This window comes from Xenopus tropicalis, chromosome 5 (assembly GCF_000004195.4).
Source record: "Xenopus tropicalis strain Nigerian chromosome 5, UCB_Xtro_10.0, whole genome shotgun sequence".
Taxonomy (NCBI): Eukaryota; Metazoa; Chordata; class Amphibia; order Anura; family Pipidae; genus Xenopus; species Xenopus tropicalis.
Genome location: NC_030681.2, coordinates 68,847,740 through 68,875,196, shown reverse-complemented (window position 1 = coordinate 68,875,196; position 27,457 = coordinate 68,847,740). Strand labels below are relative to the sequence as shown.

At 36.0% G+C, this 27,457-nt stretch overlaps 1 protein-coding gene across 9 annotated transcripts in view; it reads right to left on the bottom strand.

Annotated features, from left to right (window-relative positions):
* lama2 (laminin subunit alpha 2) overlaps nucleotides 1-27,457 on the bottom strand; it is a 337,794-nt gene that overhangs the window by 97,237 nt on the left and 213,100 nt on the right. For 5 of the 9 annotated variants that reach the window (XM_018094209.2, XM_018094212.2, XM_018094210.2 and 2 more), the window contains 9 exons: nucleotides 24,661-24,924; nucleotides 21,430-21,610; nucleotides 20,048-20,184; nucleotides 14,184-14,420; nucleotides 13,106-13,249; nucleotides 10,866-11,045; nucleotides 3,640-3,828; nucleotides 3,418-3,545; nucleotides 1,454-1,571 (listed from right to left, as the gene is read on the bottom strand). In XM_018094209.2, coding sequence (XP_017949698.2) covers nucleotides 1,454-1,571; nucleotides 3,418-3,545; nucleotides 3,640-3,828; nucleotides 10,866-11,045; nucleotides 13,106-13,249; nucleotides 14,184-14,420; nucleotides 20,048-20,184; nucleotides 21,430-21,610; nucleotides 24,661-24,924 — 1,578 coding nt within the window. The remainder of the gene's footprint in view (nucleotides 1-1,453; nucleotides 1,572-3,417; nucleotides 3,546-3,639; nucleotides 3,829-10,865; nucleotides 11,046-13,105; nucleotides 13,250-14,183; nucleotides 14,421-20,047; nucleotides 20,185-21,429; nucleotides 21,611-24,660; nucleotides 24,925-27,457) is intronic. The other 4 variants (XM_031901990.1, XM_031901991.1, XM_031901992.1 and 1 more) reach the window with 1 other exon arrangement.

Below are 27,457 nucleotides of genomic sequence, written 5' to 3'. Positions count from 1 at the left end.
CGTAATTCGGAGCTTTCTGGATAACGGGTTTCCGGATAAGGGGTCCGATACCTGTACTGGAATCCTCAGAAACAAAGCAATAAACTACATTTTCTGTAGATCTGCATAAGGAAAGCAGGAATTAAATTTACAATAGAATATTATTTTTTTTTTTTTAAATATTGTAATTAAATGAATGTGTATAGCAATGTATTTATAAAACAAAATATTCTCCCTGCCTACAATGAGAGACACATCCTGATTTCACTGATAAAGTTCTTGGTAGAGTTCTTGTGGGTAAATGTTTATTGTGGCCAGAGGTACTCTGACATCAAATAGGCAGATCTACAGAACAATTCTTAACTTTGGACATGAAACAGTTGCTTGGTTCCAGAGAAATGTATTTAAAGGTAACGTTACATAGGCCATTTTGTTGCTCATGTAAAATTCCTTCCTACACAGGTGGCAAATGGTCTGGTCATATAGGGAGAGGGGGTGGGCAAATGGTCTGAAATTACCTTTCAGTTTCACAAGATGGCAATTATTGACAGAATTATTTGAATTGTGTAATCAATGTTAAAACATTAACTGTCATCCAATTAACTTTAATACACTCTGATTGGTTGATTTTTCTTGTGAAGCCATTGGCTAATTTTGCTTTAAATACCCCCTGTATGTGATTCTCCATTCAGCCTATGATTAAGTACCATGTAGATACGAAACACGTTAAGCTTTGTAGAAACATGTGTTAGTTTAAATAAACTTTTTTTTTACCTCATTTTCTGAGCTACTGCTTTTTTCATCTATTTCCGGAGTGCCTGCCTTCTTCCATCTTGGATATTTAAATTGTCTAACTCTCTAACCTAATTCATACTTAAGAAAGTTTAACTTTAGTTACACTTAAAAGAAACATTTTTTTCTGTCTTTTATCTGATAAGCTTAAAGCAAAGTGAACAGAGAAATGAAAAGTCACCCATCTGAAAATCTGGAGCAAATTTGATCTAATGAGGAAAACATATGTCATGATTTACGGAATGAAAACCCCACTGAAGGCAAATCTAAAAATGTATCATTGATTATTATGGATTGATCTATAACAACCTGGTTTTTTATTAAAGCAAATACATTCTGGTTGAATTGTATTCCAATCAGAAGAAATCAGACTGACTTTAGGAAAGTGACTTGTTCAATCATTGATCAAATGCACTGGAGGAAAACTCATGGAGGCTTATTTCGAATTTGTGAATTTTTCAATTGATTAGCTTGATATTTTACAAAACTCAAATGTTTGCTAAAAATTTTTTGACCAGTCATTCTTAATTCCTAAAGGCTCAGGCAATGATACATAACATAATTGTTTTGTTCAGTTTGATTGTGATGCCCCATTAAATTAACTGATAGGCTGTTTTGTAATCCCAAATCATTCTTTGATAAATCTGTACCTTAATTATAACTATGGAGAATAACCCTTTACCTCACATGACAGTCCTGAATATCCATGTGGACATTCACATTTCTCGATCAAGTATGCTCTGGGGCTTATGGTGAAGGATGTTCCTTCCTCTGCCACTTCCAGTGAAATCTCAGAAATTCTACAAATAGAAACAAAGAATTTCTAAACAGAAAACAAAGAATGTTTACATTTATGCAAGGCAATGTTTACTTGATTTTTACTGTGCAGGTTATGAACTGAACATTTTTTTTACATTTCTCCTTATTCCCAAAAACACACAGTCACCAATTTGTGGGATGAAAAGGCCACAGAACATTTATTATATCCAGTGAAGTTTTTATTTAAAACATAACATCAAGAACAAATAAGCATATCATAAATATATCAAACATAGCCCAACATAACATAAATATTACAAACTCTTCAACAACTGAGTACAACCCTATAGCTGCACAATGCATCTAGTGCTGCCAGCTGCCACTTTAGCTCCGAACCGCCTACTCCCCAACCAAATTCAATTCCTGGTACGCTTCTTTACCCCTGATGTGCCAGGCATGCCAACCACCAATTAACCATACAACTCTCTTCCTAACATAATCATTGTTTCCCAGACGTAACTACCCTGCCACAAATACTACGGCACCAACACAATTGTATAGGGAGAGGGGGTAGGCAGAAGGGGAAGCAGGAAAGATTCCTATCCAATTTTATATCCCTGATGACGTCCCTGGTCCTGAGACTTCCAAAACCACCAATCCCCACCAACTAGGAGTGGCTTCACAACCCCCCCCACTGCTCTGTCATGTCCCTGCTACACTCCATTACGGGTCATCAGGTTACTGGAAAAATATTTATTCTGCCAAAAAGGGGAGTAATAACCAAGAAATGGCATGTTGCTTATAATATCTGGAGTATAGACAGCTGGTAAAAACATTTGCTCTTAACTTGAAATTGCAAGAAGATGAAAAAATGTCTTTTAACGGGTGCACTTACAGATGGAACACTTTATCATCTGGCTCACACAACATACACAGCACACTATTTGTTTCAATGGAGTGTTGTGTGTGTCAGAAGTCTGAATCAAGGGTGGTCCTTTAGTAAAGTGACATCTAAAAACCATCATACTTAGACTTCAGACAAATTGCTATAAGTATCTGTAATTTGCAGAGAGAAAATGTTCTTTCAAGGAAAATGGTAAAACACATATATTTTTTATTCAGAGCAGAATGCCAGTATTTCATATGCAAGTCACTGGGTATTTAATAAAAAAAATCACTTTTCATCATTGTCAAAAGTAAAGAAATATTTTGTGTACAGCAATTATTTACAACTAGAGAGCTACATTTACATAATAATAAACTTTGGGAGCACAGAGCTACTTGTTGCCTGTCTGAGAAGCTTTGTGAATATTAGCCTGCTAGTTCCCAATCACCATGAAAAATAATTTGAAAAATGATGATTTAAGTTAAATGACTTAAAACTGTACACCGAAGCTTCAACTGTGGATGAAGCACATCCTCCCCAATATAAAAGCACTGGCATGCCCAATGCATGTACATAGTTGCAGCCGTTGCTTGAGTGATTTTTTAATGGCCCATATTGATTTTTTTTCTCTCGATAGAATCTTTTTGTGCTTAAGAAACTCAAGTTCTAGTTATTGATTTGAATGTCTGGTATTTATTAAGTGCAAAAAAAAATTGCCATCTAAAGTTTTCAATTTCTATAGAAGTCAATGGGAGTTGTCATAAGCAAAGCCAGGCCATATGCTCAAACTCAAATTTTTCGAGTTTTTAAATCCGTTTTTATTTGAACGAGTTTTCCTTATTAATAAATAATGACCATTCAATATGCAAGTTTATTTGATTTAGAAAAACAAACTTGAAAATAAGTCTAAAACTGGAGCAAATTCTGTATCTTATTACCTTACAAGTTATAATATTAAACCATAAATAAATAGCATTCAATTTCTCATTGAGTGTAATTACCTGGTTTGCCTCAATACACTGCCATAGGCAGCTTTAATAAGGATATACTGAATATCATATAGAACATCCATGAAATCTTCTCTGGAAACAGGTCTTCCATCTACTGATCCAAGATACTTCCAGTCATGCTGAAATAAGCAACCAAAATAAATAAATGACATGGTTTGCATTTTAATACGACAAACCTGTAAATAGCTTATGTTCATGGTAAAACTCCCTTACCTCTGTCATCTCAATGTCGTGTCTTGTTAGCTGGCCATTTTGTGGGGCAGCCATATTTCTCACTATGATTCTGTGGTTTGCATGGGGTCCTCCTCTAATTATAACTTGAGGTTCATACGTTGAAGGACCAGTCTCATCACGTGCTTCGAAGTAAATGGCATATTTCAGTTTGCCGCCATATGCCGTAAGCTTTAAAACAAAACTTAAAAAGGTAAATATTTTGGAAATTGAACATATAGTGGACATATAGTTTATCTGGTACATAAAGTTCCTATCATTAGATAATGATGCTTCTTAATTTTAGTCACCTTTCCAGTATCTTGTATTTTTTTTTTGCTGATTCACAGCTCATGGTCGGTGCTAGTTAGTTACAATACCTGAGCTTAGGGACCAACTCACAATATACTGTATATATAGAATATAAAAGTCACGATAAAAGGCTGATTAGTATTTAATTCAGATTCTTATTACATGGCAGCTCAGAAACCAGTGCAATTAGCATCCAAATTTAAAGGAACAGTAACACCAAACAATTAATGTTTTTTAAAGTAAATGAAATATAATGTACTGTTCCAGTTGTGTGTTTGTAACACTACTATAGTTTATTTAAATTAGGGGCAGCCATTCAATCTGGAATAAAGGAGAAAAGGCACAGGTTACATAACAAATAACAGATAAATTCTGTAGAATACAATAGTGTTTTATCTGTTATCTGCTATGTGCCTGTGCCTTTTCTCCTTTAAATGGCTGTCCCGTGGCTACACAGCAGCTTACTTATATAAACTATAGTAGTGTTTCAAACACACCAGCTGTTCCAGTGCACTGAGCACAGTGAGCTTGTGAGTGTCACTCCCAATTCTACTAAAGTCCAAAATGGTGAAGCCCTGTGCACAACTTCAAAGTCCTGAATCATTTCTGTTATATAGAGTCTGACATTTTAGGCTTTACTTGTCCTCTAAAATATGGAAACATTTGTTTTCTGAATACCTATTACATTTCCTGTTACTTTATGAAAATATTTGGTACAGAAACTAAATGCATCTTTACAAAGTACTTTTGTGAACAAAATGACATTTAAACCAAAGAGTGTATGCATACAAAAATACTATCAATAAGCTGCTGTCTATAGGGCACTGCTCAATATATGGTGATGGCTTTTTATTTATTTGATTTCCTTGATTATGGAAGGACTTACAGAAGTAAATAGTTCTTTCCCTAGAACAAAAATGGTGCTTAATAGTATTAGTATGGGGATTATAAACAAACAAAAAAAAAAGAAATAGAATTAAAACTATTGTAATTGAATGTGGAAAAGGAGGCATGTGTCTCACTAGATAAAAAATCTACACATTGTGAGAGACACAGTAAATAAGATTACTGTTTGGTGTATTTTCCACCAGTATTAAAGGTAGGATACATGTAGCACCAGGGTAAATGCCTGGTTTTGCAACAAGTAGTGATGTTGTTAGCAGCTTAGGAAAAGCCAGATAAATGAGTTCTGGGAGTGAATGGAGGGAGGGTAGGAAGGACTTTCCATTCCTTACTCCATTTAGTATTTTCAGTTGACCAGGTGTAAGTAGCTGCTGGATTAGGCTGCAGGTGAGCAGCAAATAAAAGGGCTGTGGGATTACAGTAGTTGAGTTAGTTGGGAGTTGGTGTTGACTTAGAGAGAGGGGTTCACTCTCAGAGCGGGGCACAGGGCAAAAAAGGATGCCTGCCTGTGTTAGGAACTCCCTCTAAAGTTTCAAAGCAAAAGAAGGATCCTCCAAATTGGAAAAAAATGATGGTTAGTAATTAGCAATTAGTGCTAAAAATCGTGTATTTTACCATACTTTTTTGCGCTAAAAATCATTTTATATTTTACTAACTATATATATCTTTAAAGCAAAGAAGCATAAGCAATATCGGTATATAAAATAACCCATGCACCAGCAAAAAAAAAAACTTGTAATTAAAGATTTTCCTGTTAAAATAAACCATATAAAAGCATCCAAGGTGAACATATTTTACCTGTAGGCAAAATGGCCAATTCTATCAATTTTTAATATTGCATGTTTGATGTGATTAATTAAAACTTTAAAGCTATTGGGAAAAAGCAAACAAAGAACAAATATTCCATCTATATTCTAAGCAAGACACAAGACTAAGAATTGAAATGTTTACACAAACTGAGAAACAGCTTCTAGATCTACCCATCTCCATAGATGAGATTAAGGTAGCCATCTCTGCTCTCTCCAATGGGAAAACCCCAGGGTTTGATGGGATCCCTGCCACATACTATAAAATACACCAGTAAAGTATTGCACCTAGGCTACTGATGTTAGATGAAGAAGCCATTAAACAAGGTCATTTACCTCCATCTTTAAAAGAGGCTCTCATAGTATTAATTCCCAAGGTGGGGGGGATTTAGAAGACTGTGCAGCATACAGACCTATATCTATCCTTACATGTGATAACGAAATCCTGGTCAACATTCTGGCCTTAAGACTGACACAGGTCATTGAGGTCATTGAGACACTGATCCACCCTGACCAAACTGGGTTTATGCCTGGAAAGCCACCGCCACTTTGTACCAATCTAAAATTTGCAAGCATTACCCAAAATTCTGGAGACATTGCAGCCCTCAATATAAGTAAGGCTTTTGAATCCCTGCATTTGGGAATTTCTGTGGGTTACGATGGAACGTATGGGATTTGGGCCACACTTCCTTAAATGGGTCAGAATACTGTATACAGGCTTTACAGCCAAAATCCAAGCTAATGGCAGACTCTCCCAACCCTTCCCATTAAGTAGAGGCACAAGGCAGGGTTGTAATCGACCCCCCTTTAAATCCACCATTGCTACAGAGCCCTTAGCCTGTATAGTCTGCAATGACTCTGAAATTCAGGGCTGGAGAGTAAGTACCTTGCAGATGATACCCTATTTTACCTTGGTGGGGGGACACCAACCACTGCACAAAAAACACTACAAGTGGTAGATCTGTATTACTTGGCCTCCCAACTTACACATCTAGCAGGTTGGTTTAACCCATCAGTAGAAAATGCCACCACTATAACCACAGCCACAGTAGCTGGTTCACTTGAGTCTCTGCCCAACCTTCATTTTCGTGGCACTACACAAAGTGGCTGGCCTCTAGCTACATTTAAGGCTGGTACTTTGGTACTTCAAATACGAAATGCCCTAAACACACAAAATTGAAATGTGCCCAAATTGGAATCCCCAGCCCTGGAGAAAGTGCTTAAGGTATCAAAAAGAAACGTTTGTCTAAGGTCTACGGTCTGATTAATGCTCAAAGGGGTAACCCATAAGAGAAATGTTATGATAAATGGGACCCGGGCATTCCTACAATAAATATAGAGGACTGGGAGGATATCACTGATACCATCATAGCATCTATGATCAATAGTGCAGACATTCTCATCCAATATAAAATGATCCACAGCCTATACTACACCCCAGCAAGATTACATTCTATGGGTATGATCTTCAATAACCTCTGCTTCAAATGCCAATCAGCACCAGGCACCAATCTACACTCTTTCTGGACCTGTACGGTAATCACTACATACTGGGATGAGATTGCTACATTCCTTCAGATCCATTTTGCTTTCCCCAACATTAAAGTGATACTGACACTAAATAACGACTCCTCAAAATATGAATGTATATAAAAAGTTGCCTTTAGGTCATGTTGATTGATTTACGCTGAGAGATTTGCTTTTGTAAATAATTGTTACTTGAAGTTCCTAAACCTGACTGTTTTGCCAGCCTGACTGTCTCTTCTCAGCCTGTCAGTTATAGCTTCTAATGCTAACGGCCTCCTGCTGGACAAATATGGCTGCCCCCTTATAGGGGAATATGGGGGATCAGACAGATAATATAAAAGCATTGGGCAAATACTTTTATGGCAAAAATGAAGGTCATGCAAAGACAATGTTATGATAGATGTAAAAAAAGGTTTCATTTCTGGTGTCAGTATCTCTTTAAGTCCCCCGATATATACCTATTGGGACATACTGATCATATAAGTCCATACCAATATAAATTTAACTTTTTTCGTCTCTCTATTCTACGCAAGGAAAGCAATTACTCCTAAATGGAAACTTCAAGAGCCTCCCACAATACCACTTTGGAAAAACAGTGTGAACATTGCTCTCCCTATGTATAAATTGACTTATCAGAGCAAAGGCTGCCCTACCAAAATTTGTAAAGTATAGGACGCATGGACTACCTGCAGAGAAACCACCATGGAACAGGACTTCCCATAACTCTGACACTAAATTCCAATCAACCTCAGGGCCACATATCTCTTCCCCCTTTTCCACAGCCTATCCCCCAGGCATATTATTCTTACAGTCTTATTTGCTTTATGTTACCTTATGGTTGTTTTTTTTTCATTTATTTTCATTTAATTTACTGTATATACTTCTTGTTAAAAAAACTGCAAAAATAAAAACTATAACAAAAGAATTGAAAGGTTCCTACATTTTAAATATGGGTTCTGTTATTATATCTAGTTAAATACCCCAATTATAACTGTCATTGTGTATATATCATTGTGTTTTGACAGATGTATTTAATGAAGTACAGAACTAGCTTTTATGATCTGAATCTATAGCATAATGGAACATGAAATATAAGTTGCTGTAGAATGAGGAATATTCCCTTCTTAACATTAGGGAAAGAAAAATCTAATTTACTATGCAATAGAGATAATGGATCTCTGGGTCAGTGTCTGCCTTACAGATAAAGCCAATTGTGTATTGGCAATGACAACAACAATATATTAATGTATATATCATTTATTTTTAAGTATTAAAGCAATGCATGTCTCAAGTTTGTTCTAAATTATAAATCAAACACAATAAATTAATTTTTATTCAAGGTGAGCAAATCTGTAGTGCTTTAAACTGCCAGTCATTTGTCAATATGAAAAGCAAAAACTTTTCTAGGTATCAAGGCTGGAATTTGAGTTATACAGAAAAGCACAGCATGAATCAAGTCAAGTAGATTTGTAACATGATTTGAAAAAATGATTTATACCAAATACAAATTCTACCTAATAGTACATCACCTCTGATTACCCAAACTATCCCTTTTGCTAACATTGTTTTAGTTAATATTTGGTTAATGCAGAACATATGATTTTCAAATGATTTACATGAAGTCTGCAAAATCAAAGACTTGTTCCTACTGAGCATTATTGCTGACTTGACTCGGCCCGTTTAAAATTTTGAGCAACTGCTGCAAAGACCATTTACACATAACTTTTAAGACAGTGCTTCTAGAGGGCAGGGTGAATGCAAGTAGTACAATACACTGGCTTGATGAGTTTCTAAACCTTAAAATTGTCAAATAATCTTGACATTGGCAAGAGGAGTTTATAGTAAATCTTCCCAGAAATTATTTAAAATGCATATTTATTTACATTGACTTGGACTATTCCTAAAATCTCTCTCTTCATATTTTAGCCCTGTTGGCGCTGATCATGGCTGCTGTCGCTAGCATCACACATTGCTAGGCAACAGACAATTTTCCCATAGAATGAAACAGAATGTGGAAATGTAGAATCTAGAGCACATGGCATTCAGGTCCATGACAGCCAACAGTGTAGATTCTACATATGTGTAATGCTGTCATTATTCTTTTCTAGCACTGGGTTGTACATGTTGGACAATGTAATTACATTTATGTTTTGTCTGCTTGCATAAGTAGTTGTGTCATTTATCAAACTTTGACAAAAATGTAATTTTAATTTTGAAATTAAATGAAATTTAAATTCCAGTCTGTCCATGACAGACTTTATTTTGCTCAGTATTTTTTCTCTTTTAGGCAAGGGAAAGTATTGTAATCAATATAAAGTCTCCACAGAACTGTTACAAAACTCTAATTTGCCATTTGTTTACCTGCTAAATGATCCTCGGGAACTAGCAATTATGGCAATATGGTAAGAGTAAATTTTATATTGAATAAATTAGTCATAAATGCATTTTCACTAAATGATATTGCCTCCGAAGGTTTAATGTGAATAAAAGCATTTCCTAATAAACAAATGTGCAAATGTTCCAGGATTCCATAGAGACACTGACAGTCACACCAGTACAACCAATAATTTCACTAATGTTCAACAAGAGATCCACTTATACCACTATCAGTGACACAGTAAATTTATATGTGCAATTGGCAACAGGTCACTGGGCCAGGGCAACCCCCGTAGCGAAGGGGTTATTTGGAAATATGTTATAGTTTCCTGTGTTCTTAATTTTCTTGTGGTGTAATTTTTTTTGTTCATTACATTTTCTCAGGTTTCAGGAATTTTCACTACAGGTATGTAATCTTTTATTATAGTAGCAGTAGTAGCTCTTAAAGGAATAGGAAAGGTAAAAACTAAGTGAGCTTTATCAGAAAGGTCTAAGTCCTCATTGAAAAGAAACACCACATTTTTTTCCTTCTAGTCTGTATACATGATCTTCTAGGTCACACTTCCTTCTCTCACAAAACTCCTTCAGGGCATAGCAGCAGCCTGCTCAGTTTGCTCCCCTCTCCCTTCTCCTCCTCCCCCTATGCTGTAATGTGAGCCGAGAGCTGTTCCTTGCCTGCACCCTGCTGCCTGGAAGTAACATCAGACCAAGCTAAAATGGCTGCTGTTATCTTAAACAGGGGGAGCTTCTAGAGCTGTTTACTCAGGTATGGTAAAGCATTCTGCAGAATAAATATAGCAATCTAGCTTGCACTCTTGTGACTAATTTATTGGCAATAAAGTTAGTAGCTAAATAGTAGCTTTTCTTCTCTTTTAAAAAAAAGGTTTTATACACTTGATTTTGGTGTTTTCTAGCATAATAATATTTTTTTTTCTTAGCAATTTTCCAGAAATTTTAGTATCATTATTATTTTAATGTTTTCATAAATGTCCCTCTCTGTTCTCTGCACAGCTGAATCTGACTTTTCAAACAATGTAGCCAGCTGATTAACAGACCTGGTCAATTCACTATAGAAACTGTCTTGGCTGGGGGAAAACTATTTCTGCTACATTTCAAAAGTATATACCATCAGTCCAGAAAGGGATGCATAGTTTTAAAACTATTAAACATGTGTTTTATATTGGAAAGTTGCACAGAATTACATTTTCTTTAATTAGCCAAAAAAAAAGAAAGAAAGAAAATGCATATGTTAATCTTTAAAATTTACCGTAACATTTCAATTGGAATAAAACAAACAGAACTCACCTTTCTGCCTTCAAATTGCTGGGGTAGTCTCCAATAGAAGGGTTCAGCATGCAGGTCTTCTTTAACCTGATCGATCATTGCAACAATTTCTGGGTGCTGGTAGGTGACTCCTTTTGTCGTCCTGTGCTGCTGTGTCAAATCCACCAGTGGAAGCACAGTCTGATCTGGCTTCAAGGTTAACTTAAAAGGTCAAAAGAAAATCAAATAAGAATAAACTTTCTGTAACAATATATTTAGGGGCACATTTACTAATCCATGAACGTCCGAAAAGTGGGCGAAAGCGTTTTTTTTCATAATGATCGGTATTTTGCATTTTTTTCGTAAATTGGCGCGACTTTTTCATAGCCGTTACGACTTTTTCGTAGCGTTACGACTTGCGCGAATTGTCGCGACTTTTTTGTAGCCATCGCGCCGAGTACGAAAGTTTCGGATTCATTCAAGCTTCAGTATTGTGACTTTCCTTGGGCCAGGTTGGAGCTGCAGAGTGCCATTGAGCCCTATGGGAGACTTTCCTTGGGCCAGGTTGGAGCTGCAGAGTGCCATTGAGCCCTATGGGAGACTTTCCTTGGGCCAGGTTGGAGCTGCACAGTGCCATTGAGCCCTATGGGAGACTTTCCTTGGGCCGGGTTGGAGCTGCAGAGTGCCATTGAGCCCTATGGGAGACTTTCCTTGGGCCAGGTTGGAGCTGCAGAGTGCCATTGAGCCCTATGGGAGACTTTCCTTGGGCCGGGTTGGAGCTGCAGAGTGCCATTGAGCCCTATGGGAGACTTTCCTTGGGCCAGGTTGGAGCTGCAGAGTGCCATTGAGTCCTATGGGAGGCTTCCAAAATCATGCAAAGTCTGAAAGGTTTGCCCGCCGTTTACGAGCGCTCAATACGAAAAAGTCGCGACAATATACGTGCAAATCGTAACGGCTACGAAAAAGTCGCGACAATTCGCGCAAGTCGTAATGGCTACGAAGAAGTCGCGACAATTTATGAAAAAGTCGTAACGGCGACAAAAAAAAAATCGCAAAAAATACGAAAAAGTCACAAAATGTTCGTTTCCAATCCAAATTTTTCCCATTCGGATTCATGGATTAGTAAATGTGCCCCTTAGTGTTTTTCACAAATAGTGGTTTTGCCAATTATTAATATTACAGGTATGGGACCTGTCATCCAGAATGCTATTAACATTAATTATTATTAACATTAATTAACATTAATTAAACCCAATAGGATTAATTATATCATAGTTAGGATCAAGGTCAAGGTACTGTTTTATTATTACAGAGAAAAAATGCAAAATACCCTACATTAACCTTTACAACAATTGTTTCAGGCATTTTGGGTAATTTTTTCTTAACATTTGGCCAAGCACCATCCTTAATAAATTACACTGTCACAGGTATATGAAAATATTGTTTTATTAGTAGTCATGAACAAATCCATTCTGTTCCACTTCCAGCAAACATTTGTGAAACTGCTGGAAAATTTGTGAAACAGTGAAAAATTTTGCAAAATGCATTGTATATATAGGTGACCATTTTGTTTTGCGCACAACTATGCCACAACCTGCATCAGCATCAACCTGTTTCAATACAGAAGCATTTGTCATGCTCCTAAATAGACCCACTTATGTTACATAATAAAACATGAAGGCAGTGGGTTGTATAGATGTATGACAAACTTTCTATGTACAGACATGTTTACAATACTAAATTATATAAACTACAGAAATGATACACAGGCATTTAAAAAGACATGCATCAGCTCTCACTAGTAAAACTTGCTGGTGCTTGAGTTGTCAGTTAAGAAAACTATCACTCTGACACTCTCATCTAAATGAAGCTTTTAATGAACCTCAGCAAAATTGATACTGACAGTTCTAAAATAGGAGGGGTCTATACTAACACAGCATAACCTACTATAAATTCACTTTCTTCATTCCTTGGCCTATTACTGAATAGCAAGTTCACTTAGATCCTAAGCAATTGTTATTTTATTACATAGCAATATCACCCAAATGACTATTTGATTATCCTGGTTTACATAATTGCACACCATAACTTGCACTTCTATATGTAAATTACTGCTCTTACTGGGAGGATGATTGAATAAAATTGTACATCTGAGCAAAATAAGAAGTCAAAGGGTATAATGAATCTTCTGGCATATTTTAGCTGTTTAAGCATGTTTTACTAAAATACATCAGCAGGCACCCCCCTTTTAGAATACCATGGCTCAGCTGCTTCCTACTCACCCACATACGGATTAGTCCATCTGCCTCTGTACAGTGGGTAGCAAGACCAAAGCAGTAGCAGCTGCTGCAGCCAAGTGGGTTCCCTACATGAAGTCCAAAAGTACTGGGCTTGCATCTGTCGCAAAGAACTCCCTCTACATTTATCTGCAAAAAAGATTACTCCAAGGTGTAACAAAACAGATTGTTATCATGTAAGCAATTTAGATGTATGGCAGGGCTTATAAGACAAGTTATCAGCAATGCATAATCATATATTATTATAGCGTACATAATACGTTGTCTAAGCTGTAGAAGATAAACAGGTCGTATGGGGTGATTATTAATAAGAGTATAAGCAGATCAAACAGGCAAACCGGCACGTTTAGGTAAAGTGTAAATTAAAAGGTTATCCGCAATGCTCGGGACCTGAGGTCGTCCAGATAAGGGATCTTTCTATAATTTGGATCTCCATACTTTAAATATTCTTAAAAAACATTTAAACATTAAATGAACCCAATAGTATTGTTCTGACACCAATAAGGATTTATTATATCTTAGTTGGGGTCAAGTACAAGGTACTGTTTTAGTATTATGGAGAAAAAGGAAATCATTTCTAAAAATTAAAATTATTTGTTTAAAATAGAGCGAAAGGGAGATGATCTTCCCGTAATTCGGAACTTTTTGGATAATGAGTTTCAGGATAACAGGTCCTTTAACTGTACTGTACGGAAGGTTCCGTAAATTCTCTGGATAGACTTTTTCCTCTATATTTTACCCAAATAAATGTTTTCCACAACCTTAAATAAGGGAATCTTAGATTAAAGATTACATCAAAAAAGAAATTAGAAATAAAAAAATAAAAAAAAAAGAATTAAAGCAATATGAAGCATCAAAATCAATAAAGATGCTCATTAGCAAAATCCACCAATGATGAATATATATGATAAAGTCACCGCAAATCCATGCCTGTTAAATGATTTCGTCCATCACTAGTGCTCATATACTGTATATTTGAAAGATGCATTAGTTGTAACAGATTACAATGTAATTGTTTACCTTTAACAAAGGACATTAGGAGCTGGCATATGAGCTCACTTACCTTGCAGTTACATTGCCCTGTTTGCTCAGCACAAGAACACTTCTCAGTCTCTTGATCACATGTCTGTGGTTGACTTCCTGCTAGCATACAGCCACAGTTCACACATGTGGGATATTTTCTATATCCCAGCCGGCAGGAGGAACATTTATCACCGGAGAAGTTTGGCCGACAGAAGCAACATCCTGTATCTGAATTACACTGCATACTGAGAGATCCTGGGTTGCTACAATTACATGCCTAGTGAAAATTGAAACATATATTTAATACATGCTATAAAGTATGTATAGTTGTTTGAAAGGAATAATCCACTTAATCATAATAATTTAAGGCAGTCTTGAATTATTCTTTTATGTTCACAGGGGCTTTAGTTCCATTTAAAGCTATGCGTTACTTTATTCAGTTCCCTTCCTCTCACTACACTTCTCACTACACTTTTTTTTCAGCTTTCTGCTCCATTACTTTAATTCCGCTCCTTCCTTTTATACACTCTTGTCCCTTCACTTTTTGTCCACTCTTACTTGGATTGTTACTGTGCCTTCTTTCCTTTGACCTGTCTCTTATCTTACTCCAACTTGTGCTATACACTTTTACTATTTTCTATTATGTTCCACTTCCTTTTTTTGTATTTTCCTCCTTTTCATCCTTGCTATTCTTTGCTTTTGTCCTTTCTGTTTTTCTATACTTGTACATCTTAACTAGAACTCAATGGAGTCTCTGCAGATGCAGGGGAACATTTCAAAACAAGTGCCAACAGTACAGATTTGTTTGTATGAGTCAAAGTGATGGAAATATGTAGACAATTAGGAATTAGTGCATATTTTCTATAGTGTTAATACCATTATACATTAAGTATAAAATGTTATTTGGAATACTGAAATTAATATAATGCATACAATAATTTAATATTGATATACTGAATTGTGAATCTTAATTACTGTTACATGGCAGCTACCCTGTAAGCATTACTTACATTTGCTTGGAATATATTTATTTTGGCTTCTACTACAACTGTAAAATTTAAACAGTAATAATGAAGATCTGAATAATTACATTTGAAAGTGCAGAGCAATTAATTTATTTCAGAGTACAGCTGGAAGCACATCCAATCAGTGGAGAACTTGTTCCTCTGGAGTGCTGCCGCCAGCCCTGTTTTGTGGGATATGTCAAGATTCCAGCTTGGCTCTCAGATAAAAGAAAGCTTTGACAATTAAAGGCAAACCTCATTGTAACCGATTGTTCATAGATCCTTTGCAGTAATCATTTAAGCATTTAATATGCCTAAAGGAGATATTCAAGGTCAGCATTATAATTTGTTTGATGTGGGCGCTATGAAGTTAGAAAGTAATTTGAATTACAAGTATTCGGGCCAACACAGTGATAAGAGAAGATAGAAGGATGGATGAGGGAATTGTAAAATATTATTCTTTATTTATGAAGTACCAATATTTTCAAAGCCTGTTTAAAGTGTTATACATTAATGATGAACAAAGGAAAAGACACATTAGGAACCAGACAGACAGTTTGTAAGTCTTAAAAAGGGATTCTGTTAATGCATGTGTGTTTTGTGTAATTTTACATAAAACACACAGGTGGACACCTGCAGATCACAGCTCAGAGTTCTCAGAATAGAAGAATGCCTTAACTTTAAAGAAGCATATTATTCAAGCTATGTAAAATGATTAATGCTGGAAGAATTGTGTAAAAGTGATAGTGAAAATACTTTTAAAGAGAAATTTTAAAGGAAACGCCACTCAAACACAACTTAAGCTTTTTGAAAAGTGAACATAATATCTGCAATATACATTAATTAAAAATATGCAGCCTTTTCCTAATTTTTAATGTAACAATATTGTTTGGAACAGTTACCCACACCTAGCTTCCTGTTCTCTTGCTTATCTGGCTATTTTGACACTCAAAAAAAAAAAAAATGTAACAGTAGTCAACTGACCTCAGCCTACCTTCAGCCTGTAAATTCTAATCCCATAATGCCCACAATGTAAATGTGATGTAACTTGCATCAGAAGCGTCAGTGCAGAAAATTCATATATTGCAAGTTTTAACCTCACCCACATTAGCCAAAAAAAAAAAAATACCCTAATTTTTCCTATCCTGCACTACTTGTCTTGCTTAAGCAGTAAAATTAAGAGTAGAAGGAAGAGGCAATGATGGATGAGGTAGTGGGAACCGATTGGAGAAGAGTGATACTGTACTAGGCACAAATTAGGACTGGACTAATGAGGCTGAGGCAGGACAGGGAAAGTTGGTTGCAGACGTAGCATGCAGCATTCTCTTCTGTCAGGTGTGTTGTGTCAGATGGCAAATCTTTTATGTAGTTTACACATCAGATTTTTTCTCAGTCACATTGTTTTTTGACCCACGCAACTATGTCTGACTTGTAGGATGCAATCTGTCAATCCGACACAATCCTACAAATTCTCCCATGTAGTTTAGTTCTAAATATGAGGCACAGCTCATTGTATGTTGTCCCCTACACATTTACATAGCAGGGTGTGAAATGCGGAGGCCTATAACTTTGTAGCTGACTAGAAGTTGCACCACTGTCACACACCTGGGAAACTTGTGTCACTTTAGTGCCAAATAAACGGGAGATTCACATGAGATTCACATGATATTTCACATTCAGCAATACTTCTCAAGTGATTGTGGCATCTTCCCACATAATTCCCCAATGAACAATATAATCAGCCACTGGCCCCCAACCTGGTGCCTACATCCCAGCTCCTTCTCTCTCTTCAGGGATGCTGTACCTCCTTACAGACTTTCAGCACAGGAGTCAGCCTTGTATTGGAGGCCACTTAGCCTTACCTAGCCTAGTCCATCTTATACTCTGACGGGACCCTCTCTATCTCCTCGAAGAAGAAGTTCTCAACTCACTAACCTCTCACTAGTTCTCCCATGTACAGTGAGCTCCACAAATCTAACCTATTACTCTCACTACTCCTAGTTGGTACCTGACTGAGGTGTTGGGCCTCAGGCTTCTCAGCATCTTTCGCTTATTCTCCTTCTCAGCCAAAGAGGGAGTAGTAATCAACGCTTTCCCTTTTATAGTCTCCCCTGGGCATTTCCTCTCTCACAGCATTACCAGGTGGCTGAACCATAAATAAAAACGTTTATCTTTCACTCCATACAAGTGGGAGCTACTTCTGCATGTGTATCCTGCTATGACTGAAAATATCAAATCATTTTAACTTTAAAATAAAAATAAAAAAAGTTTTGCTTTTTAAAGAACTGCAATCCTGATGGGTGAAAATGAATAGTGATGAGCACAGTTCACAGTGCCATTAAATACACAGGTGGGTCATTACGAAGTAAAATGACTTATACATTTACATGTGTTTACAAAACTGGCATTGCATCTGTTAAGTTTAAATCAGAGCTTATATATACACAGCACTGGCATATCTAACCCACATTCACAGTGACCTTTAAGCAATTCAATTTCTTTTGTAAGGACACATCTTTTCAGAGAAGTGCAAGATCATAGGGAGCCAGTGAAGCTCCTTGACATTATGTTTAATAATATGAACATATGTTTTGACATTTATACTAGTAGACGAATGGAGTTCTCGTGTCAATCGTGTGTGTTTGCACTTAAAGCAGAACTCATTCCCTGGAAAACGCATCAAATGGTTGAAAACAAATGTGTTTGGAAAGGATCATTCTTCTGCACACCTATAATTGGATTTATATGACAGCTATGCAAGTCTTAAACCATAAAAACTGAAGGTACATGAAAAACATGTGATGAATATATTGTTCTCATAAGCTTGTGAAAACAAGTATAGTATATAACAGGTTACAGGTTTAAAGTGACAGTGAGTAATGCTGGAATAGGGGGCTGGTTAAGGTAAAAATTGATGACATCATCATGCCTAAGTTACAATGCATAGCATGAGTATGTTGACTTCTATGTTCACATTTTTGGTTATATATACTTAAATATTTAACTTTTGACTGCAGCCATGTCACTTAAAATGATCTTTAGGTGTCCACTGTCCAGCTGAATAAAACTATATGCAATATTTAAATAAATCATTTGGAATACAAAGTTCTCCATCTATACAAATTAAAAAGCAGCTAAATGTTTTCTGTGCTCACAAAATATATTATGTTACACTCACAGAATCCTACTTTTCTTTAAATGCAGTATTCTATAAAGTCAGTTACACTGTACATAAATAATAATGCAAATTTATTCAAAAAACTGTATCTATTAAAGATTCAGAAAATTCTAAGATCACTATATTCTATCATATTCAAACAATAAAATCCAATAGAAAATATTATATTCAAGAAACGTGACAGCTGCTCTTAATATAGAGCACCATGGTTCTTACACATTAACTATAGCTGAGATGCTCGCTAAAAGAGAATAATCCTGTGTGTTATTATGTGGTTTCTGAGTTATGACTAGCCTTCAGTAGTGCTCCAGTAACAATTCTGCAGAGAAATGTCTTGCAAATCCAGTATACTGAAGCATGAGATGTAGTATAAATCATTATTTAGTTAGACGGCACTGCTTCTCCAGAAATGAATTAAGATTACTGTCATGCAGAAGTGTTACTACCTTAATTGAATGCAATCCTCTGCATAATGCTGCAAACATACAGCTATTTTTTTAAAATATGGGCTCAATGAATAATTTAAAAAAATACATTTAAAAAAATGCAAACATTGTCCAATTTGTACACAAAAAGGAGAAAGATTGCCAGCGCTGTTTGCCTTTAACAATAATTTTTACAAAAAATGAGGTGTTAGTACCACACTTTGGCCAAAATATGTAAGCTCATGTGCCATGTCTAGGCCACTTATTGTATGTAAGTCCTAAACTGCCTTTTAGCATAATGGCTTCTTATCGATTATAGCAGCTGGTCAACTCAAGAATGTAGGTTAGACCGAGCGCTGGCACAAGGGTGTTTCTAGCAGATGGTCAACACTACAGCGTGGGTTAGACGAAGCGCTGGTGATTTCTTTCTGTGTTTAGCATTCGAAGTCTGTTGTACAATTAAAATCAAGTCCCCAACAAACAGTGTGACTGAGTAGTTAGACCATATTGCACTTATCCTTAACTCATGCGCTCTAGTAAGAAAGCAGGGATTTTTAAGCCCCAGCTCATTAACATACACCTAAAAGTATATCCTTGTTTTAAAGGCTACATAGCAGCTAGAAGCAATACAGTATATGGATACAATTTGTACATGAAACACAGAAAGAATTTGCCAGCGCTCTGTCTAACTCATGCTGTAGTGTTGACCAGCTGCTAGAAAAACCCTTTTGCCAGCACTAATCCACATTCTGGAGTTGACCAGCTGTTAGAAATGATAAAAAGGCATTATTTGCACGCAAACCAAAGGAGAAAGATTGCCAGGGCTCTAATTTATACCTAGCTTTTAAAAGCTAGGTATTGCAAACATCTACATGACTTTTCAGGACTGAGCTCTGGCAAAGATATTATAGAAAGGTCCACTGTCCAAGGTGCTGAATTGCTGGCCTACAGATATGATAGGCATTTGACTTCCACAGCTATCTACATTCAGATTTTTCTTACCTCATGATAATAAGAGCAGTGTCGACATGATTAAATCATTAATTTGTATTTGAAAAAGATCAAAACTTACCTATGCTTAAAGATTGCTGCATTACAATCAAATATGTATTTTCTAGTACTGTGATAGAAACTGATAAGCTAAAAGGCTCTAGTCAGCACATAGTCAACATCAATAGCTCTCAGCAGAAAGCTAACTAATCAATAGAAGTTCTCAAGAACATTGTAGTGTCGGCAATGCTATATTATTATGGGCTGCCCATGCTCTACCACACTGAGAAAATATAGATTCTCTTACCTTGCATCCAGTGATAATACTGTATCCCCAGTGATTTGGTGCACATTTATCACACTGCTCTCCAATAGTATTGGGAGGACAAACACAATGACCGGTGTCCGCATCACAATTATTTCCAACATGGGGGCATTCACATGCTTCATGGGGAACCAAAACCCAGGTATTAGAAAATGGTTGTTCGAGATAAAAGCGTTGTATTACACAAAATTATTATTGCTGTAGACTGGAACAAAATCAATTCCATACTACTGGTTGCACATTCCAGTACATATAACATTTTTGTTCTTTTGCTTTATACTACAAAAACACTGATACAAAGTAATATAAAAGTCATAGTTCGGTAATCTGTAATAATTACTTTTAAAGGGGTTCACATATAGTATGAACGTAGCAGTACATACATATATTTTCCATATTATTATTATTGATTTTACCAAAACCATTAAAATATATCTTTATAAACAATGCTTGGTGATGTCATCCGTTATAATTGGTGCATTGTGATTAAACTTTTTGTAAAATAAAGGACCCAATTTGTTAAAATTACAATATAAGATGTTACATCAGAGTGCCATAAACTATATAAAAGAACTTGGCCTGTGGCCTCATACCTTTATAGAGTCACTGGACTGCTTAATACTATTTTACTATCTTTCTATCTTTCTATCTTTCTTACTATCTATCTATCTATCTATCTATCTGTTGTAAACGTTTTAAACGGTCATACAAACATAGTACCATGCTCTATAATAATTCATTTTAAAACACAAATTATGTATTCTAGCATAAAAGAATGCAACTAGTGTTTTAATTTATTTATATGTTTGTGGGCTTATGTTTATCTTTTGCACTTGGTGATATCACAGAATAGGGAGATGGTGTTTTTTATGAGCTCCTTTGTAACCTTTAAAATTGTGCATGGCCATGTGGTGGGTATTCCAGATGAAGGCTTTGTATTAAAGTCAAAACAAACAAAAACCTGCCACTTCCTGATGAGGGGGGATGTAGGGATATATAGCCATCTCATACTGTTACAATACTAGAATCATAAATAGGGTTCTAATTATTATGGAAAAGACATTGTGAGAGGCTGTGGCTGAGGGGTTACCATATGTGGATTATACGCAAGTGTATTTAGGAATGGGTGAGGGTGTTCATGAAATTCCTTTTGAAGAAGTGTGTTTGTTCAGCAGAAACACAAACACACTAGCCCATCTTATTTCAACCTACACAACAATAATAATAGATTCAACACAAGGGTTGTTACTACAGGGATTCTTCCTTGTGCAATAATTTTACAATACATTGTTTAGATATTGTCACACATTGTAAAAGACGGTAATCTAATTTTATTTTCCTGCATTTATAGTAAGAGTACGTACGGGTACATCCTCCTTCTTGGAAGTCATAAAATCCATGATCACAGTGATCACATTTCTTCCCAGTCACCCCAGGTTGGCATCGACATTGGCCACTGTCATCACAATCAAAAGACTTGGAACCAAATGAGTTACAGTTACACGGAACACAGCCTTGTGCAGATTGGAGGCCAAAGGTTTGCGGCTAAAAGAAAGAGGAACAAAAGAAGGTGATAATTCAATGACTTCATCATGCTTGAAACAGAAAACAGCTTTTTAGATCAGTGTTAAGCTGTTTGGATTTCTTTAAAAAAAAAAAGAAAGGAAAACAAATATTTAAGTTCCTACTTTTAATGCTAAATTGATTTGTGTTTTTCTGGAGATGGAAACACAAAAGTGTTATTTATCCTACTATTCACTTATACAAAATGTATTACTTACAGTATTATATTCTGCACTTTATAGTCACATTGACGGGATATTCTATATTATTTTAACAGTTGTATCCCTGATATCTAGGATGTACTACAGGGATAATCCATCTCCATTTTGACAGCCTAATCTCACTTGACCAAGAAGTCTAACATTAAGGAAGAAGGATAAGCAGTTCCTTTTAGTTTAGCATGCCTGATGGTGGAATTTCTTTTGAACTTTTCCAAGAGATGGATTACTGATAAACCTTTACTGACATAAGAAGGGCTATAAATAAAAGCATGTCACCACTCCATACACCTACAGTATGTCCTCACTGACTACCATTGTATTAACCTCTGCCCCATATACCTTATTGCCTTACACATGTTAATATAAAATGGCCCTTTTGTATTACAGTTTTTCTTTTCTTAGTTGAAAGATTTATTATTTGAGCCAAAAGGGACAAATGCTAGGACCAACACCTAAGTACATAGTTGCAAGTAACTTTTTTGTACTATGCTTAATAAATCTGTCCTATCAACAAGATGTTTCAGTTTTAACTCTCCAACCTGAAAAAGAGATCTAAATTATAATAAAGTGCAAATGATTGCAATCATTTTACTACATCTGTGCCTTGCATCACTTCATTCATACTTCTTAAACTATCAAGAATTTATATTTTTCATTCTAAAGCAGATATTCTGCAGCACTGCATTTGTATATTTCTCTTCTTCTCTAAATGCGTTTTACTGTCCTTTATTTTTTTTTTTTTTATTTTCTTGCATGACCATTTTTAACAACATTTTCTTATTTCATAATATTAATATTTGCAGAGATATTACTTTCTACATTTTCCGTGTTATTAAAAGAGAAGGAAAGGCAAAGTCACTTGGGGGTGCCAAAATGTTAGGCACCCCCAAGTGACTTAAATCGCCTACCTTTTACCCCGGACTGGTGCCCCTGTTCAGAGAGAACAGCACCAGCCTGGGGTAGCTGCCAGCTCTTCCTCCTTCCTGTATCGCTCGCGCGCGCATATGCAGTAGAGTGAGAAAGCCGAACTTTAACAGAGAAGTCGGCTTTTCACTCTACTGTGCATGCGCCTGTCGTGGGGTCCCGGCAAAATGGATCAGGAAGAAGGAAGTGCTCGATCGCAGGTACCCCGGGCTGGTGCTGTTTTCTCCTAACAGGGGCACCAGCCCGGGGTACAAGGTAAGCGATTAAAGTCACTTGGGGGTGCCTAACATTTTGGCACCCCCAAGTGACTTAGCCTTTCCTTGTCCTTCTATATATTTTGCTTTATAGAGGTTGCCCACCTAATAGACTTGTGAAGAAAGTATCATAAAGTATGCAAGGCATTGCAGGAATTGGAGTCTTGGCTGAAGTAAAGCTAATACATTAGGGCTACTTTATATTTGTTGCACATAACACAACTTTCATTAATTTACTTGTCAAAATGTGCTCCTTGCACTTCTATATTTGCACTCGATGCCACCCAGTCCTTTCTGCCTTCCATTCTGAATTAGGCATTGCTGCACCTATTGACACAGAGCAACCCTGTACTTACTGTCACCTCCTTACCAGGCAGTAGCTCCAAGACTCCCTTTGAGCCCTGTGGCAATCGTCACAGTTTCACCAAAAGTATAGGGTACACATGCAGTGTTCCCTCTTTTTCCTTCTTGGCAAAAAATTTCATTTGTGCAATGTGGAAAAAAACATGGCAATTGTGCTTGACATTGCATCTGGGTAAGAGAATGTGCCCTAAAAACACACTATTCTTTTAAGTTCACATAGCTGTTTAACACTGTATTTATGTCCCAATCCAAAACATGTATCATTATTTATGCTTCGCATTTTTCCACCACTTTATACAGGTATAGGACCCATTATCCAGAATGCTCGGGACCAAGGGTATTCCAGATAAGGGGTATTTCCATAATTTGGATCTCCATACCTTAAGTCTACTAAAAAATCAATAAAACATTAATTAAACCCAATAGGATTGTTTTGCATCCAATAAGGATTATTTATACTGTGTCTTAGTTGGGATCAATTACAAGATTCTGTTTTATTTCTACATAAAAAAAGGAAATCAGTTTTAAAATTGTGAATTATTTGCTTATAATGAAGTCTATGGGAGACGGGCTTTCCGTAATTCAGAGCTTTCTGGATAACAGGTTTCCGGATAAGGGGTCCGATACCTGTACCTGATACTTTAAAGAAAATTAGCACAGAAGCATAATAATTCCACATAGGTAAAACAAAACCAACAATGTGAAATTAATTCAAATCAAGCACATGCAAACTACAAAACATATTCATATAATAAATGCAGATATGCAAAATAGTTTTTTCATAAAGTGAATTTAAGACTACATAAGTGTAGATAGACTAGCAAGAGCTGCACTTATAGTATATGTTATGTGTGTTCTGGGTGCATTTAAGTAATGTAAGATAGGTATCAAGATGAGTTGAACATTAGAAGGTTGAAAATCCAAAAAGTATGGAAGAGCAAATCATAGGGGATGAAGTTTAGATGTATCTGCTGGTTAGAAACATATGTGAAATATTTATGTACCTTTGCTCGAATAAGCATAGAAATATATTGTAAATGTGATTTTCACTTTATCTCACTGTAACTAATAAAGGTCAGGTATTGGTTCCACACTAGTATGCAGACACCCTCCTCCAAAGAGTTTTAGAGTAATAGTTCTGCTACAAAAAAAGCCTTTTTTATCAGGGGTTTATTAACAGGTAACTGTCTTCAAATACCATTGTGCATGAAGTCTCCTTTTACATGCCTTCACTCCAAACCATGCAGTGATTGCCTGCACAAGCATTTACCAAAACAGTTGGTTTGTAAGCACCACGGGGACAACCTCTTGTGCCTGTGGGAGTCCACCTCCTAGGTGGAGCTTGGATGTTCTGGGAAATCTGAGTGCGATCTTTCCTTTCATACACCTGTCTTCTCATCTCACATTTCTTCCCAAAGTATTCTGGTTTACAGATACACCTTCCTGTTATGTCACATCGCAGTGACATTGACCCACTTAAACTGCAGCCACAAGGCAAGCATATCTGCTTCTCAGAATCCCACCAACAGTTTGGCTTTTAAAATAAAGAAAAAGAAAGAACTCTTAAAGACAGAAAGAAAAGAAAATAGGGAGAAAAGAATGAAGGATTGATTGTCATGCTGCTCAGGTTTGATATCTCTGCATTGTAATATTACAAGGCAGAACATAATGTTTTTCCGAGGACTATACAGGTGACAACAACTTCTGCATTTCTCATATGGCTCATGGCAAACAGCACATAAGAAATGATGTTTGTAATTAAATGATGGATGACTCTCAGCATAGTTTGACGGCACATAATCTACTTTTATGGAAAAACAGAGAAATAATAAAAAAAAAAACAAATTTCATACATTCTATCCTTCTTATGTAAAGCAGTGCGTTTTATACAAAAACAAGAGATAATATATGAAACAGATACTCCGGAGTAAACAACATAATAAAGTGAAACTACTGTAACATAATGTAAAAAAATAGACCAAACAGAAACTCTTTGTGCATCTGTTTCTTTGTGCTGATAATGTTCTACACATTCAAAAGAGCAATCACATACGATAAGTATACATGAGAGTTTAAAATACACATATTTAAGGAGTAATTCATTTTTGCACTTATCAAATGCATGCCAAAAATAAAATGCATGTAACAAAATAAAATGGCATATGTTGGCAAAGGAACAATGAGTCTGCAGGGCTGCAATTGAATCATTTTTTGAAAAGGTCATGCAATAGCTAATAGCTATGCCATAGCTGCCATCCCACATAGACCTATGAAAAACCTGAGCTACACTGCCTCAAGCACAAGAGCAATATGTTTCTACAGTAAAATGTTCTAGTAAACTCATAGTAAACTCATAGATTTCCCTGTCCAAGAAAAATAGCTTGAAAACATCAGAATGACACTATAATTGTCCCTTACTGGAGATTTTCTAAATAGTGTCAGTCAATGGAGAATCAAGCAAAAAATTATGTAGAAGTGTACAAGTGCCAGTGCTCTTTTTGGATAGCAAGTATCTTAAGGTATTTTATATTAGCTAGCTGTAACTGTAGAGTATGCTTTAAATGTACCTAAATGTACATATATATATATATATATAATTTATCATTTTTATCTATGATTGACTGGTGGCAGGGCTGCCTTTTTCCTGCCATGCATGTTTGCCCTGGTTTTGCTAGTCTGGCTGGCTTATTAAGTTGTAATAGCAAATTCTTCTGTTGAGAAACAGGCTGGGTGCATGTATTAAAACATCCATTTCACATTTTCTTATGGCAATTGTTTTGGTTTTAGCTACATCTCATAAGTGGATGATTTAATTTCCCTGGGCCTTGAAATAAGATTAAGCCAGTTTAGCCAGACTGGAAATACCTCAAAACACTTAACAGAATGCATAACACTTAACAAAATAAAGAAATGTTAGGTTTCAAACACCCACTTAAATCTTAGGGGCAGATTCATCAAAGTACGATTTTCCTAACTTTAAAAAGCACGTACTAAATATGATTTTTTTTTTGTATCTTAAATTACAAAAAAAATCATATCTTATTGTATAAGGTCTGAAAAGTATGATTTTTTCGTATCTGAACGATCGTAAAGTGCAGGAAAACCTTTCTGACTTTGATCCTTCTGTGCATGATTTTGGAAGCCTCCCATAGGACTCAATGACACTCTGCAGCTCCAACCTGCCCCAAGGAAAGTCACGATACTGAAGCTTGAATGAATCCGAAACTTTCGTACAACTTTCATACAACACGATTTTGTTGCGCTTTTTGTCGCAAAGTATGAAAAAGACGCAGAAAATATGCAAAAGTTGTAACCTTTTAAAAAAATACAAATTTTTTGTATTTGGACCTGTTGTAATTTAATGTTTTACTTCAATAAATCTGTACTTTAAACAATAAATAGATTCTACAAGCACTTTCAGAACTAGTGAATGGTGAACAAATCGACAGGATATCACAGACTGTACGTAGTTGGCCAGCTTGAGGTATATTGCAAAATATGGACAAACAATCCCTGTTTTGTTTAAAGGGGAGGGCAATTATATATATATATATATATATATATATATATATATATATATATATATATATATATATATATACATACTGGGGCCTCTTAGGTCAAATTGTTATTATTTCTATTGTTACTAGTTCACTGTGGGCAGGCTGGGGGCAGACAGGTGGGAACTGATTCAATAGAGAGCTATGTCCCTCCTAACAAATAAAATTGCCCTGCAATAGGAAAAATGTTACCAAGTAACTTGTGAGTTTTGCTATATCCCCAAGGGCACCAAAACTCTTTCATTTGTTCTCATTTTAACAAATAACTAATGGATACATGGATAAAAATGTGAACTCTAGCATGTTTTAACTGATGCAGAGAAAAACAACATGGTCCACTGACTTTGTTTTGGTTTATGTGCTTGACCACACATCATAAAACATTCCTTCCATTAAAAAAAGTGTACACGCAAATAAAAGTGTAACACACAGTGTTACATGCAGAAAATTAGCTTTTAAGGACACCCTTGTAGCAACTCATCTCCAAGTTTCCATAGGCATTTTAAA